Genomic DNA, 16809 nt, shown 5'->3' with positions numbered 1-16809 from the left:
GCTTTATTTCTGGGGGCTGGCAAACTCATCTGTTTGTACTGCTGGTAGTTTGCAGTGGCTGAGTCATTTCATGGGCAAGCCACACTATGTCTGGACAAACACCTGACAAGACAGGGTTCCTGCTGAGAGCAGCCTGCAGTTCAAGGTAATAATATTCATTAGAGGATACAGATACTACAAAGTTGACGTCATCAAATGAGAAATTCATGGTGAATAAACACAAGTCTGATTTTTTTGAAATTGGAAAATTTCAATTTGATAGTAATTGGTTATTTTTCTCTTCAAATTTTCCTTCCAGCATTCTGCAGAACTGCTCTCAGAGCAGGAGGAAATATATTGTTCCCATGGCTTGATTGTTGATATAAATATATATTTTAATTTCCTCAAAAGCCTATTTGTGAATAATATCTAAGTGTATGTCAGTGACTTTTCCCATAAAAGGCAATATTTCCACACCCACTTTTACAGTCAGTGTAGATTTATATGTCTCTTTTATGTCTGTTTTGGCTGTATTTCTGCTACCACTCAGAGCAAAGTGAAGGGAATCAGGTTTAGAGCTGGAGCTGCCAAATAGAAGTACGTTTTTTTGTTTTGTTTTGTTTTGTTTTGTTTTCTATTTGAAGCTCTCTCAAGTGGTTGACATTAGTGACAGAAGCCTATATTTCCTCACCAGAAGCTTTCCACCTCTCATGGGTAGAGGTCATCTTTGCTACTTTGCCATACTGCCATCATGCATACTGTAGTGTCAGGGCTGTGCATACCATGTGCCTGACCAGCCACACCTGGAACACCCACATCCCAGAGGCTCTGTTTAAGCACAGCACTGGGCACTTCCTTTCTGCCTCAGCTTTGCTGAATGGGAACTGGCCTTTAGCTTGGTCATGTTCTTGTGCTCTAGACCTCAACCTGTGGGCTGACATACTCTTGACTTCAGGCTTCCTTCATTGCCTTCAATTTTGAACTCTCTTTTGGATATGGCTGCCATCTGTGAGGTTAGGTATGGGGTAGGGAGGCCCCTTTCTAGCCATTTTTGGAGCCCCTTGGCTTCTGGCTCACCTTCTCTGTGGGAGCAGCTGTCCCTTGCTTCACTATAAACCCTCCTGAGAGACCAGCTTTGTGCTCTGATCTCCCTACAGTGCCAAACCTTTAATGACCACTGGGCTCCTCACTAATTCTTCTCCAGCCTGCCGGGACTCACTAGGGGTAGCCTAACTCTTCTGTCATTCTCAGGCCTTTTGGCTTCTGTGGCTTTTGACAGGTGGCCTGTCCTCTACCAAGCACGAAGTCACTCATGCCATGTCCCTTTCCAGTTTTCTGTCCCTATTCCAGTTCTATACCCTGGAAAAATCCACTGATAACCCATAGTGGTGATGTCTCTCTACGGCAAGTTCCTCCTGATCCCAGACCTCTGAGAAACATGAGGATATTTCTCAGGAGGAGGGAGGTAGAAGAGAGGGTTGTTCTAATGGCCCTAAAGGGATAACTGGTTTGAATGGCCCTAATAAGCATGACCTGTAGCATCTACCCTCCCTCCACCCATGGGTTCTGAGCCTAGCTCTGTGCTCTCATTTCATGCCTAAATTGTGCTGGAGTTTAGGTGATTTTCACCTGAAACAAAGCTACGTTTGGTTGTAGACTTCCCTGTTTCTGACCTGAATATGTAGGGTGACTTTCTGGCTTGATCTTGGTTCTGCCTCATGTTGTGATGTTGTAGACCACTATATCTATATAGATCACTATGATCTATAGAGATCTATGATCTCTTGGTTGGACCTGGCCACTGTTTTCATATCTTTCCCGGTTGGGTAGCATGGAACTGTTATCCCACTTGGCTCTGTGATCACTGTCCCTTAAGAAACATCCAGCTGTACCCTGACAGGCTATGAGCAGATCTAGCAATATACATTCCATGGATCAAATGCAATTTTAAGTCTCAGGGAACTGTAGAAAAAAAAAAAAAGGATTAAGAACATGGGACTCAGATGTATTTAGTTCTTGGTTTACTGAAATGTTTTCTTTGGGAGTATGTTTCTCATCTTGATATGAGGGTTCTGCTGTGGTAGTGTTAGTTCTGTCCCTTATCTTTCTTGCCAGTACAGTGAGTAGCTTACCCTGACACAGCTAGCGTTTCTGCCTGACTGCAAATTTTGGCAAATGTTTGTGCATCTGCTGTGTGTGACTCAGTGATTTTTAAGGCTTACTTCTCAACGCTGTAAACTATCACAGAATTGTCTAGGTTGGAAGAGACCTCCAAGATCACCGAGTCCAACCTCTGACCTAACACTAACCAGTCCTCCACTAAACCGTATCACTAAGCTCTGCATTTAAACATCTTTTAAAACCTCCAGGGATGGTAACTCAACAACTTTCCTGGGCAGCCCATTCCAATGTCCTTCTTGTAGTGAGGGGCCCAAAACTGAACACAGTACTTGAGGTGCTGAGTACACCTCGAGTCGAGCCAAGTCCAGGAGGACAATCACTTCCCTAACCCTGCTGGCCACACTGCTTCTTATACAAGCCAGGATGCTGTTGGCCTTCTTGGCCACCTGAGCACACTGCTGGCTCATATTCAGCTGACTATCAACTAATATGTATTAAAAATAAAAATTAAAAACAAAAATACTGCAAGCCCATGGTTTCAAGCCCATAGAGTTCATCCTTCCAATTCAAGAGGATGTAAACAGACAGCTACTAACTGTGAGAACAGTCTTCCTGGGTCAAGCCTGGTGTCACTTCTCCAGCAGTGGCCATTTGTGAATACCTGCTAAAGAATATAGAAACAGAATAAGCCTACAGTGATGTTCAGTGTGCTCCTATGGTTTCCTTACACACAAATCCAAACACCATTGATCCACTTGTATCTCCTGATACTCATATGTCCTACTGTTTTTACTCCTCTTCCTTTTTTTCCCTTTTTTAGTTCCCTTTGCTCTTGAGGAAAACCATGTATGGTATTGCAGTGAATAAAATGTATGTTTCTGGTCTAGGTAACGGTCACAACAATTGGTTATGGAGACAAAGTTCCCCAGACGTGGATTGGGAAAACAGTTGCTTCCTGTTTCTCGGTATTTGCTATATCTTTCTTTGCTCTACCAGCGGTAAGTAGAACTTGGATGTTTTTTTAAGTGTCTGACTTGGACTGCACAGATAAAACCAGCACCTTTAATAATGGGCTGGGTGTTGCTTCAGAATGTTTACTTGCATGCACATCTATAACTATGTTTGTGTATTTGTGCACATGCAAAAATGAATAAAACTGCTGTCTTTCTACCATAGTCATTTTCTTTAGAGATAAGCATTTTAAGAAGGAGATATTTTCACTACTCTGGAGAAAGGGAGAGATTTATTTCAATCAGTATGATGTCAGTGGCAGAGGTGAAACATCCTTTGTTTCTGCTATTTTATGATTACGTAGAAACTACCTGGGGTATTGAGAAGAGAAGCTGTGCCACAACGAAGAAATTTAGGAAACTGCATTTACTTTTCTACACAGTACTGTAAAGTATCATTGCTGGCCTTTCTGAATCTTCAGATAACTGACTGGGGAACACATAGACAAGAATATAAAAAAAAGAATAAATCATAAAGTATATCTGACTTCTTTGTTACTTGTTTTGCCTGGAAAATCAAACTGAGTTGTGGCTTTGTGTGGGGTGGTTGGGTGGTCTGCCTATTTTTTTTTTTTTTATATATTTTTTTTTTAGAAATTAAAAACAAGTACAAAGAACAGCTGTAGATCAGTCCTATGACATTGGCATTTGCTTCCCCCACCATTGTGTAGGGTTGTCTTTGAAATGTGACTGCCACTTTGTGAATGCCTCTGTGGCTAATGTTACCTATAGACTGCAATAAACACGTTATTTATTGCAGTCATATGATGCCAACATCAACATGCTCAATTTAAATTTTGTTAGATAAATAGCTTTCTATTACTGTGGATGTTTGAAAACTTGTCTTTTTTAAAATGGCCATTTATTTAATGCATTAAGTGTTTGGCTTAGGTGCATAAAATTACGTTGAAGTCTCACCAGTATTTTTATTTATATTTAGGGTATTCTAGGGTCCGGTTTTGCCCTGAAAGTACAGCAGAAGCAACGTCAGAAGCATTTCAACAGACAAATCCCAGCAGCAGCTTCTCTAATTCAGGTCAGACCCCTAGCAGTAAAATATATAGGAGAGTGATAGAGAGGCAGTAGGGCCTAGCAGTTCATGTACTATCTGAGAATCACAGTTTCTGGGCTTTATTATAAATCTACAAGCTGTGTTTAACCACAGAGGTTCTTTGGTACACTTCAGTCCCCAGAAAGAATTAGATAACTGCCTGTCCCACATCCATTCTTATGAGTGAACTCAGGAGGCTTCATTAACCAGATATTCGCAGGCATCATAACAGTATTTGGATGCAGCTAAAGTAAACTTAAGTTAGTAAAAATAATAAATTAAAATCCTTGTCATAATCTTTAATTGTTAACTTCCTTTTTTTATTCCTTTAGGTCCTATGTATTTGCCAAATTCAGAGGTGAAGAATGTGTATATGTATATATGTATACACACCTCAGTTTAGAAAAATGTCTCAGCATAGCTTTTCATATTATATAAAGAATGCACTAACATGGTGTGCAAATGCTAAAATGTGTGATGCTGCAGAAGAGGGGAAGCAGCAGCGTTATATACTTGTCGGGATTCACTGTTCTGGAGGACGGTTTTCCTTGCTGTGAGCAGTGGTTAGACCCCAGCTCCTAGGAGAATACTACAGAGAGCATACTTAAAATTACTGTGTTGACTATATTTCCTGGTGCCTCACTGAAGCTGTATTTAGGGGAAGAGTGAATTTTATTAGGCATGTTGTTTGGTATAGCACAGCAATTTCAGTCAGAAGCCTTTGAATCATATTTAAATTGATTGAAGCTATTGCTGTCAGTTTGGTTTGCAGCAAATTCTGACATGTACATCCAGCAAAACAGTTCCTGCTTATACACTGAGAATATTGTTTTGGGATTTTATTATAGACACTGTGGCGGTGCTATGCGGCAGAGAAATCTTACAGTTCTACAGCAACATGGAAAATCTATGTTACATCACCTGCACAAAACCCCAAAAAACCACCAGCGCCATCTAGCCCTAGTCTGAGAAAACAGGTAACATAGACTCGACAGAGCTAGCTATTCTGTTCTTGGGTTTAATTTTGTTGGATAACTTGTCAAAATCCTTATGAAGAGTCCAAAGAATTTGGAGAGCTGAGAGAGATTTTCAATGGGACTTTTGTTTTCCTTTTGCCATAGCAGGATCAATTTAGTGTTCCTTACAATATTCCTGAAGGACTAATGCCTTCTAGTTTTAGATTTGCCTTGCTGATCTGACAGATGCTTATTCTCCATTATTTTACTCCCTTTGAAGTCTATTCTACCTTCTTGAAGATTGTATAAGTCGTTGATACCATTCTCCATTTTGTATTCATTTTGCACAGTAATTCATACAGGAAGAAAGAAGCAACTAGTTAAAGAAATTACATTCACACTCATTTGACTGAGAGTAGCTGCATTTGTCTTGCTCATGCACATCCCTCCTTGGTGTTTTATCTTTGAGGGTACATGGAAGTTTGAGTTAATTCCTGAGCATTGGCTGCAGTAAATTGGAATATTTTTTGTCTGTGTAGGTGGGATTGCCTAAGCATAGGTATGTAGTTTCACTGGCAGGCTTGCCTAGACTTCAGTATGCATTCTGGAGAGAGGGCTGTAACAGGACTAGCTCAGACACATAGGTTTTCTAAAGTGGTCGATGGTACCTGCTTTTAGGCAATGAGGTCCCACCAATGCTTGTCACTCAGTGGAGAATTGCAATATGATTACTCCACAGCATGTGCAGGTACCTTTATTAATATGATCTGTGTGCATGTGTATTTTTTGGCTTTAGAGCAGTGCAGTCTGCTCAGTGCTGAGAAGAGCCACTGTTGTGAGACTAGTTACTCCTTAACTTGATGTATAACAGCCAGGAGCAAAAGGGTAAAGCAGAAGTAAGGCTGAGTACTAGGTGTCGTTGAACAACATGCAATACCTGTTGGGAGAATTGGAAAAAGTATTGTTTGTCCTTAGTATTTTCCCTCTTTTTCTCATGAGTTCCCTTAACATATTATCAAACTTGAACTTCATTATAAATTGCTAACCCTAATTCATTAACTTTAATGGTTCTTTCTTTTCTCTTTTCTCTACATGGCCCCTTATTTTAAAGACTTAAATGGATACTGATCTTGTGCATATGGTTGAATTTTGTTCCTTAAAGAATTTAGAGTTCCTTTTCCTGTTATAAAAGCCCATGCATGTGGACGCATGGCAATGCATCCACAATATAAAATAAACTCCCATTTCTACTATTTTTCTTGTCCTGTTTGATTAATTTCAAACATGCTTTTTTTTAAGTGCTTGCGGATCTGAACAGAAGAACTCATTCCAAAAGACAGCGTGGACTGTAATAAAATAGTGTTACATGGTTCCACCTCCTGCTGAAGTACCTAAGTCAGCCCAGCCAAAATCGAAACTTTCTTTAATTGATATCACCCAGTGCCTTGGTCATATTTCAAAGCCTGCAATTAATTAGCCATCTGTTTAATTAGCAATGAAGAAAAGCTGCACCCAAGCTACTGTATACTCAAATGATTAATATTTTGGGTGACTTGAGTTTCAGATATGGCTTCAGAAATTCTAACTGATAAAATTCTAATTGATAACTGATTTTCAGAATGTGCTAAGCATCTTCCCTTAAGAGTCACCCTTACCAAATTTAAAATAATAATCTAAAATGAGCCATTCTGTAAACATTAACCAAGAAAGTAGCATTTTTACTGAATTACAATTGCACTGAAATAAATAATCCTGCTGAGATGAATTTATTGTACAAGGAGGTTCTTTTCTGGTTTTCATACTGTGTTTTGATATCATCCTCTTTCTACTTCCACAGGCTAGAAGATCCAAAAGAAAAGTGAAACCAGGCTGTGGTAATGGTTCTGCACCTGTTATAAACCCAGGAGAGAATGCCTTATCTATTCCACAGATCACTTATGATCATATTGATGAACAAAAAGACAAAAAAGATGTGTCTTTCTACATCAATGAACCAGGAGGTAATTTACTTTTAAGCTACCATTTTTAAGAGAGAATGTTAACTGTAACTTAACCAATGAAGAGAAAATTTCTGTGAAAAATAATATAAAAGTAATCAGTAAAGAAAAATGTGTCAAAAATTACAGGGAGACACAAAGTAACAGAAATACAAAAGGAAATTTTTAGATGTGTGGTGTGAACATAAAAAACAGAAACCTTTTTTGTTTCAAATTCTATATTTTGGAATTATTTCAGCTGGATGGAAAGCTTCCTATGTCACTATTAAACTTTACCTCACATAGAGCCTGAAGAAAGGAAAATAAAATAGGAAAAATAACTTTACTTTTTTTACAGCACCTTCTTAAACACTGTGCAAATAAATTGTGATAGGCATAAAATATTTATCCATCTCTTTGTTAACCAAGCGGTTTTGATAAGTGTTTTGTTTATTACTTCACTAAAATATTGTGGTGCTATGAGTGGTTGTATTTCAATATGGAAAGTGGTTGAATTTTATTGCTGAGCTAAGATATTGTTGTGTTTGTAAAAAATCTTTTCCACAATGAACTTCATTTAAAGAAGGTGGGTAATAAAATAACATTGTTTACAATGAAGTAAGTACTTTTTTGGAAAGTTTTTCAGTCATTGTGCTGACTTCCTTTGTCTGAAGTGATGGGAAGAGAAACATGCAAGTTCTGGATTTGCTAAAGTCTTTAGCTTAAAGAGAAACTGCTTCCTCATAGTTCAAGGAGTTATGTTCTGTACATAGAAGCATGCAAAACCTGGCCAAGTTTTGCATAGAAGCATGCAAAACCTGGCCAACTGAGGTATCCAAAGATGCTGATCCTAGTCAAAGGCAGTAGCGCTGAAGTATGGTCTCATTTGCTGCTTTCACTTAAGTTTTCATCTGTCCTTGCTAAACCCAAGTGTCAAGTCTGCATGAAATAGCTCTTATGTGGCATTGAGGCTGACACAGTTTCAGCCTGGAGAGAGGATGTCTGTAGTCTTGACATGATGATCTCTTTAATTAAATACATATCCATGTATATTAAATATTTTTACTCCCAGAGTGAATGTGTAATGTCTTCTGTATTGAATGAAATCAAATGCAGTAGTTTTACTGGGCTGTTCTGACATTAGATTTGCCAGAGAGTGTTGTTAACCTACTATATTCAAGTGAGAGCACTTAGCTGCCTGCTATTCCACATCTGACTGAGACCTGTGGTATACTGAAACACACCTGCAAGGAGTAGGAGCATTTTGCTCCTACCATTTTAGAAAGACCTTCAAGACTCTACTTTATGCAATTGATAGCCATGAACCTGTTGTTCTGGGAGGAAGAGTTTTTCTTCTGGTGTAGATTTTCATTCTTGTTCTGGTTTATATTTTGATTTTCCTTCTGTCACATTTTGTTGAGGTCAAGAATGCTTTTCAGCAATGACAGTATTTTTGACAGTGTTGTTGCTTGGCAATTCCTGTGTTTTTGTAGGTTTCTGGGAAAGGGGTGAATGGTGTGGTTTATGAAGTTGCTGGATTAAAAGTTTTACTCTTTACAGAATACAACAACTCTCAACACCCTTGTTTATTAGAAATGTGCAGCTTCCCTTGCTGATCATATCAGTGCAGATTTAGCTGAGTGTATCTTAGTATTGTGGCATCATCAGTCAGTGATGGACAGAAGCAAAAAAAAAAAAAAAAAAAGTCTTGTGCAATGGTGTAACTTCTAACTTTAATAAAGAATTGAGGACTAGGTTGCCTGTAATCATGCCTCAGCCAGTGCTTGTATCTTCACTTCAGCTGTATAGCTGTATTCCTTCAATGTTAGTCTGAGCAAAGCTCTGTCCCTCAGAAGAAAGATTGAAAGGACTAGCCTGTATAATTTTCATTTATTTATTTATTTATTTATTTATTTAACATTACAGCTGGGTAGCAGAGCAAAATGAAAGCATTTTCACCCTTTTTCTGAAAATGCTTTCTTGTTCAATTCCAATTCTTATTATAGTTAGTCTAATTTATTCTCATTCTGAGACTCAACCATGCACATTATTCCATTACCAAATCTTTTTTTTTTTTCTTTATTTTTTTTCCTTTGCTAGTGTCAGGGGTAAGTCACACTTCATTTGATTTTCTGATTTATTCCTTCTGGTGCAAAGCTTCCAGGATTCCAGGCTAACTTGATTGCTCAATTGACTGAACATTCTTGACACCTCTCAAAAATTTAAACCTGATTTCTCTCAGCAAAGATCTCCTTGCCAGAATTAATAGGCTTCTATTCATGGGAAATAGAAGTACTAGGTTGCAAGCCTGTAAGTGAGGGTGTTTTTTTTTTCCTCCCTTAAAGTCTCTCTTAGAAAAGGCAAAAAAAAAAAAAAAAAAAAAAATTGAAAAGAAGCATGCCAGCTTCTATTTCACTGTTGCTATAGTGGAATATTTTATTCATTGGTTGTTGCGGCTGGATGTTTTACAGATGATGGCAGACTTTGAGGTTGAATTAGATCACTTTTATAGGCCTGACTTAGGAGGAGCAGAGCTGTTGCTTTGAAACAGCTCTTCTTGTCTGCTGCTTCAGTCAGATGTGAGAGACTGTAGGGAAACCTGAAACAAATGCCTGGCAACTGCAGTCAAAGGAATAACAGTCTCACTAAGAAAATGCCTTGTTCTGGGCAGAAAATAGACTGAAACTGAGTTAAAATTTCCTTGATGGAGAAATTTACCTTGATTCAGGAAGTACATAATGTGAATGTACCTCTTTTTCATGAAAACTGAGGTTTTTCTTTGGATATCCTGTTAGTGTATCCACATCCACCCAGCTTCATCTTCGCTTGTTCAAAAATTGTTTGGGGGCATATTTTTCAAGGCTAGATAAAGATGCTTTCTGCTTTATCTCTAAATTGAAAGTTTGAGAAAGGGGAGCCTTATAATGCCTACAGATAAGATCAACATTAATTTAACACTTGAAATATTTGTATGTGTAAATTTTTTTTTTTTTGTAATTGTATGTGTAATAAAAAAAAAAAAAAGCATAGTGCATAATGTAGGAATTAGATCTTTATGTGCCATAGCTGGCTGGATCTTGCAAGAAACGTTTGATAAATCAAAAGACAAACACCACTTGACTTAGTTATGCACATTGGGATTTGTGGTGTGACTAGTGTAGTGTGCTCTATATCACTAAGAACTTGACCATCCTTGCAGGAATGGAAAGGCTAAATCCTTCCACAGTAATAGTTTCCTTGAAGTCAAATTTCTTGAAAAGATAAAGATATTTAGAAAGAAATTCTGTGAAATTAAAAGGAACAGCCAAAACAGACATGGATTTGCTGAAAAAACAATTCTCAGAAATAACTGTGATGCTGAAGATACTCTAGTGCAGCATATTGTTTCCGCGCATTTCTATTGTCTCCAGTTGAGAACTCCTTTGTACCAGGGTGCACAGTTTAACTTTTTTTTCTGCAATGATTTGAAGCTCCTCAGTGACTTCACCTCACCTGAGATTACAGCCATAATTTTTTTTCTATAGTCTAGGAATTGAACTTTACCTCTACTTCTGTCAACCAGAATGTACTATGTACAGCACATAGTTCCTTGCAGCAGGAACTATGGCATCTTTAACGTGCCTGTAAGATTTAAACAAGGCACTTAAGTATCAAGATGTTAGTTACTTACTATATCAAAAGTGAGTGCTGGGTCATAAAGACAAATTCAAATACAAGAATGACAAATAACAGTTGAATGCAACTCAAATTTTCTTATGTGTCTTTGAGTTTCATAGTCAAATAACAGCTATACACTGTAATGTATGCTTCTCAAAATGAACTGAATAACTGTTTCATAACACTTTATTAGGAAAAAAATTATAAAAATGTGAAAACTTTTGGACCTTACAGGTCAGCCTCTTGGAACTTCTCCAGCAGATGGAATATATTATTCTCTGTCAGTTACTGTAGATTGTATACACAACTTGTTATTGTAAAATTTGTCAAAGTCACAAAACTCTCACAGTGATAAATCTCTGCTGGGATAAAAACAAAATTCCCTATTTATCACTATGCTTTTCTGTTTGCTTTTGGGGTTTTCTTGCATGCTGACATATTTTCATCTTCCTATTCAAACCAAAACTGTAAAAGAGTAACTTCTCAACAGGAGAGGGAGATATTTAATTTTCAGTGCTCCTCAGAATACCTTTGCAAACATTTTTATATAAGTGCATAATAGTGTTAATGCTGATTAATTCTTTCTATAATACTAGTTTGGATGCTGACATTTCAGAATTCACCTATCTAGCACTAGGTTGGTTGTTCCTGGAAACTGGTTGCATTTCCATTGGGAAAAGGGATGTTTTCCCTCAGTGGTATAGATAGATTACAATCTGCAGTACATATAAAGAAGCAAACATTTTAAATTAAGTGGATTCATAGATTCCAGTGCTGACAAGTTGAGTGAAAGGTGATAAAAAACATATGGCTGAAATTAACAGACTAAAGCAAACACCAAAGCATTTGACAGTCTGCCTAACTGTCAGTGTCAGGAAAAAAAAAAAAAAAAGATAAATATAAAGATATGCTCCAAATTAGCAAGGGAAAGTATCCAGATACTTTGCTTCTGAAAAACATCGTGCTCTTAAGAAGGTGAGTAGCAGATGCTGGTGGCTTTACAATAAGAACCTATATTCAGTATAGGGCTGTTTAATATCAAAATTTGTCAGTTCAGGACCCATAGTTACCAATGGTACTTGACTGTGAGAGTAAGAATTGTGGAAACATAACCAAATGCTTCTACTGGAGTTTTAAGTCCCTGCTGTTTCAGCCCCGGCTGCCCCGAGAAAGTACTTTCAGTGCATTCTGTGGTTTACCTTGCATGACCGAAGTAGGATAGTAGATCTAGGAGAAGGAGCTGGTGTAAGGGGAGATGAAGAGGAAGAGATCAGCTGCCTCTGCCAAACACATTTTTACTTCTGATTAAATCTGGCAGCTTTTGATTTTTTCCCCTCTGCATTTATTCAACTCTGTTCTGCCTGATTTAGGATCAGGACCAGAGTTTAGATCACCAATCACTCTGAATTGGACTGAGCAGATACTTTGTTGTTGATGGGAGTCCTTAGTGAGAAAAGGCATTTGCAGTTCCCTAAATATTTTCTGCTTTGTAATACTAGTAAAACTGATTTTTAGACTTTTTTTTTTTTTTTTTCCTCCAGAAATTATGTTTGCTTTGTCAAAGACATTTCATTTAGAGGAAAATAAATTTAGTTGAAAATGTTCCGACTAATTTTAGTTGTGAAATAAAACTGAATAACACTATGAAGAAAGGCTGAGAGAGCTGGCTGTTCAGCCTGAGCCAGAGAAGGCTCTGGGGTGACCTTATTGCAGCTACTAAAGGGGGCTTGTGAAAAAGGTGGAGAGTCAGCTTTGGGAAGAAGAGAGAAACATGGAACAGACATACCAGGCTTCAAGAATGGAAGGTCAGTATTAATAGATAAAGTGTTGTAGGAAGCAAGACTAAGAAAAGTGTAGTGCTTTTATAAGCAAATTTTATAAAAGTAAAACAGAATTCAGTGCTAGTATATCTGAAGTCTTGATCTAACAATTTATTAATACAGATCCAAGTTACAAAAAAGTTCAATATTATTATTATTTTTTGCTTTTTCTTTTCATATTCCAAAAGCTGCATTACTAGTAATAATGCAATTAAAACTGTAATATAGAATTCTTAGTTTTTACCTATTTTCCTCATGTCCTGTCCATGCTCATCCTTCCTCTGCTGCTCTGGGTCCTAAGAATTTCATTTGTTGGGGCAGGAGAAGCCTAAGTGTTAAAATAAGTTGGTGCAATTTGGAGTTCTTCACAACAGTATATAAATTCTGTATAATAACATATATAACATATATAGTTATGTTATAAATATAGGTATATAAAATATCATATTCTGGAGGAATACTATATTTGTAGTGATGATTTCTTCTCTCTCAGGACCCACTTGAGATCGTATATAAATTTTTGCTAACAATTTTACACTTTTCTTCATTGGTTTGTAGCTCCACGTTTCATCTGGATTTACTATATTATCGTCCCATTTATGAATGCGAGATACTATTTCTTTGTTCTCTGTTACCTTTAAAAAACAGTTTTGCCCAGCTCCTTGTCTGCATTTCAATTTAACTGACCACTAGTGAACTACTTATAGCTGTGGAGTCCCCCATGACATGACTGTGCCCTTTCTCTTATCTTAGGCCTGTACTCCTATATACTGCATCCTGTATCTCTACTTCTCGAGGTCTCTGATAATCTGTCCAGCCTGTATTTCTCTATGATATGCCATTATCTTCACTGTAAATATCTTATTCTACTAGAATTACTGCTTGTTACAGCTGTAGATATGAAATTATGGTTGTAGTATACAAATATAAACAAAAGCAAAACAAGTTAGATATAGACACCTGGTCAATTAAAGAAATTGCTTTCATAGCCAAACCACTTAAAGGGAAATCAAAAAAAGTCTGAAGAGAGGAGAACTGATACACTTCAGGGATGAAGTTTCACAAATTTGGTACAAAGCCTAGGTCTTCTTATTAGCAATGGAAATACAGGGCAAAACGGGAGAATCTGGGAGATGTAGAAACTTCTTAGTGAATTTAAAAGAATATGCCAAACTGTCACTTTTCCAAAATGTAGGAAAGATGGAACAATCTGGGTAAATTGTGAATAATGTAAAATTGAGATAAAAACCTATGGAGAAAGGAAAATTCTCTCCATTTTTAAACATAAAGGGTAGAGAAATAGATGTCAGGAAATAGTTTATTGTGTTTTATTTTTCACTGAAAGTCAACACATTCACTGAAGGTAATGCTACAAATTGTGCTACTTAATACTATTTAACTAATAATTCAGCAATTCAAGTCAGAAGATAAAGGATTAGGAAAGATGCACTGAAGTCATGTGGCTTTTAGTTATATGGTCTTGCAAAGTACATAGCTGTGTAGTTCAGGTGAGGTCGGAAACAACCTGAGAGCCATGAACAGGATTCATAGGAGGGTAGTGAGATTGCAAAGGTCTACAAATGGAAATACAATGTGTGAAACAGGGAAGGAGGACTCACAGAATTATGGGCCAGTTGGTTAAAGCCCATGAGAATTCTGGAGTGGTCAAACTGTTAAAATACATAGTCACACTTACGTTAGTAGTGACACAGAACAATTGTAGTAGTATAAACTGCGAGGATTTCCATTGTAGACTGCATGGAAATGCAGACCTTTTGAACCATCTGTGAGCCTTTCTAGTGAACATGAGAAAGAGGTGCTTCATCTTGTAAGTTGGTTTAAGGATAGCCTTTTGAACTTTCTCCATTTTTCTTGTGTGTACTAATTTTGTTATCTTAGAAAACAACAAAACAACCAAAACAAAGAGCAAAACACCTTCAAGGATTGTGGGGTTTTGCCTTAAAGTTTCTTTGCAATAAAAGATATAGAGGCAGTTAAAGAGACTGTCATCATCCTCCATCTCATTTTACCAAAAATCCAGTACGTAATAGCTGGCTGGTTAGACTGCAAGGGAAAACACTGTTTTGGTGTTGGTAAGTATGCAAAAGGCTTGTCTGGAGTTGAGGAAGGAGTACTGCATGAGTCAGTGTTCCTGGATTCTGTTCCTAACCCTGTTACTGATTTGCTATGTGACCTTGGGCAAACAATTAACTCTCTGTGCTTCAGTTGCGTCATCTGTTAAATGAATATAAGTCTTGTCTGTCTGAGATACCATTAGTCTAAATTTTTTATGATGTGTTTTTAGACTGACACAGAATTACAGAAGTAAAGAATGCTATTAGTCAATGCAGTATTAAACATAGGCCTATTTGTTTATTTATTATTAGCATAAACAAGGAGGAGTAGTAATCAGGAATGTCAGCTTTTGTAAAAAGAGAAGCTGATTCTTGCAGGAAATGCAGTAAATGCTCTGTGGGGGAAAATAAGCTGTTACTTTAATGTAGAATGTGAGGCTACTTTTTAGCAATGAAAAACTGTTCTTTCAGATAGGAATGACAAAATGATATTGTGAGAGATCAGGACACCACGTTATTTTTTAAATTATTATTTTTTAAAAACTGGTTCTACTTAAATGGAGGAGTAGGTGCCAGTAAATATAATTCTCATCTTGATAGTTGGACTTAATAAGGTTTGAAAAGATTATATTTTGCATTGTGCATCTAGAAAATCTGAAAAGATTCCAGAATTAGAAGTAAAATAAACTTTGATTCTATGTAGTTTATGTATTTGTTTATATATCATACTTTTATATATACGTATGCGACTTTGACCATTACTTAAAAACCGAGAGAAGAAAATTTGTTCAGGATTATTACTTTTTTTTTGGGTTCTGTTACCTGTTTAGATACCCAGATGTTGGCTGCTTTCTTAACAATTTGCTTGATATGTCCCTTCATGTAGCAGTCTCATATCAGATGTTTGAAAAATAACTTTAATATACAGGGATACATAGTGTTCTTTGCAGATTTTCCCTATCAGAAATCAATATGTTTCTTTGCTTTTACTTCTGTGCTTTGGAAATACTATTAAGTGCTTTTATAGACAAGGGAACAGCAACTTGTGTCATCTACCTGGACTTGTGCGACACCGTACCCCACGATATCCTTGTCTCTAAATTGGAGAGACATGGATTTAATAGATGGACCACTCGATGGGTAAGTAATTGTCTGGCTGGTCACACTCAGAGAGCTGAGGTCAATGTCTCAATGTCTGAATGGAGATCAGAAATAAGTAGGGTTCCTCAGGGGTCAGTGTTGGGACCGGTGCTAACATCTTTGTCTGCAACATGGACAATGGGATGGAATGCACCCTCCACAAGTCTGCTGATGACACCAAGCTGTGTGGTGTAGTTGGCATGCTAAAGGGGTGGTATGCCATGCAGAGATAGGGACCTGGACAGGCTTGTGAGGTGGGCCTGTGCAACAGGCTGAGAAAATTGGGGTTGTTCAGCTTGGAGAAGAGAAGGCTCTGGGGAGATCATATAGCAGTCTTACAGTACCTATAGAGGGGCTATAGAAAAGCAGGGAGGCCTAGGACAAAGATTTTAAGTTTTCTTTTTTTTCTTTTTTTTTTTTTTTAAACAAAAGAAAAAGTTTAGATCAGATATTAAGAACAAATTCCTCACTATGAGGGTGGTGAGGCACTGGCACAGGTTGCCCAGAGAAACTGTGGATGCCCCATCCCTGGAAGTGTTGAAGGCCAAATTGGAATGGGCTTTGAGCAACCTGGTCTGGTGGGAGGTGTCCCTGCCCATGGCAGGGAGTTGGAATTGGCTGGTCTTTAAGGTCCCTTCTAACCCAAACCATTCAGTGATTCTGTAATTCATATCTACAGGGATAAGTGTTGATAGAAAATCTGACCCATCAACTTGCCTAAAGATATGCATAAGGTATTTTTATACCTTTCTGTCAGTTTAATCCTCTCAGGTATAAAAGCATGGTAAGTCTGAATATAAATGGAAGGACAGAAGTCTAAGAAATAAAGCTTTGTTTCAACCTGTAAGCATATTGCACTGCAGTCAATTATCTTTGTTTTGGGATGTAAGGATTCAAGAACAAAAAGGGAGGTGGCCAGACAGTAGGCAATCCCCAGATTATAGTGGTCTTGCTTGTTATTAAATTGTAAGTCTTCACAATTGAATAATTTTGAATTTACACCTCCTGCATTCATTGCTGTTTG

At 37.5% G+C, this 16809-nt stretch overlaps 1 protein-coding gene across 10 annotated transcripts in view; it reads left to right on the top strand.

The window, feature by feature from the left end:
• The window catches only part of LOC137843444 (potassium voltage-gated channel subfamily KQT member 1-like), a 519382-nt gene that overhangs the window by 68645 nt on the left and 433928 nt on the right, over nucleotides 1–16809 (top strand). For all 10 annotated transcript variants that reach the window (XM_068658766.1, XM_068658757.1, XM_068658748.1 and 7 more), the window contains 4 exons: nucleotides 2988–3098; nucleotides 4051–4146; nucleotides 5010–5138; nucleotides 6955–7117. In XM_068658766.1, coding sequence (XP_068514867.1) covers nucleotides 2988–3098; nucleotides 4051–4146; nucleotides 5010–5138; nucleotides 6955–7117 — 499 coding nt within the window. The remainder of the gene's footprint in view (nucleotides 1–2987; nucleotides 3099–4050; nucleotides 4147–5009; nucleotides 5139–6954; nucleotides 7118–16809) is intronic.

This window comes from Anas acuta, chromosome 1 (genome assembly GCF_963932015.1).
Source record: "Anas acuta chromosome 1, bAnaAcu1.1, whole genome shotgun sequence".
Classification (NCBI taxonomy): Eukaryota; Metazoa; Chordata; class Aves; order Anseriformes; family Anatidae; genus Anas; species Anas acuta.
Note: the sequence above shows the minus strand (reverse complement) of the source record. Positions and strands in the feature narration are given on the sequence as shown.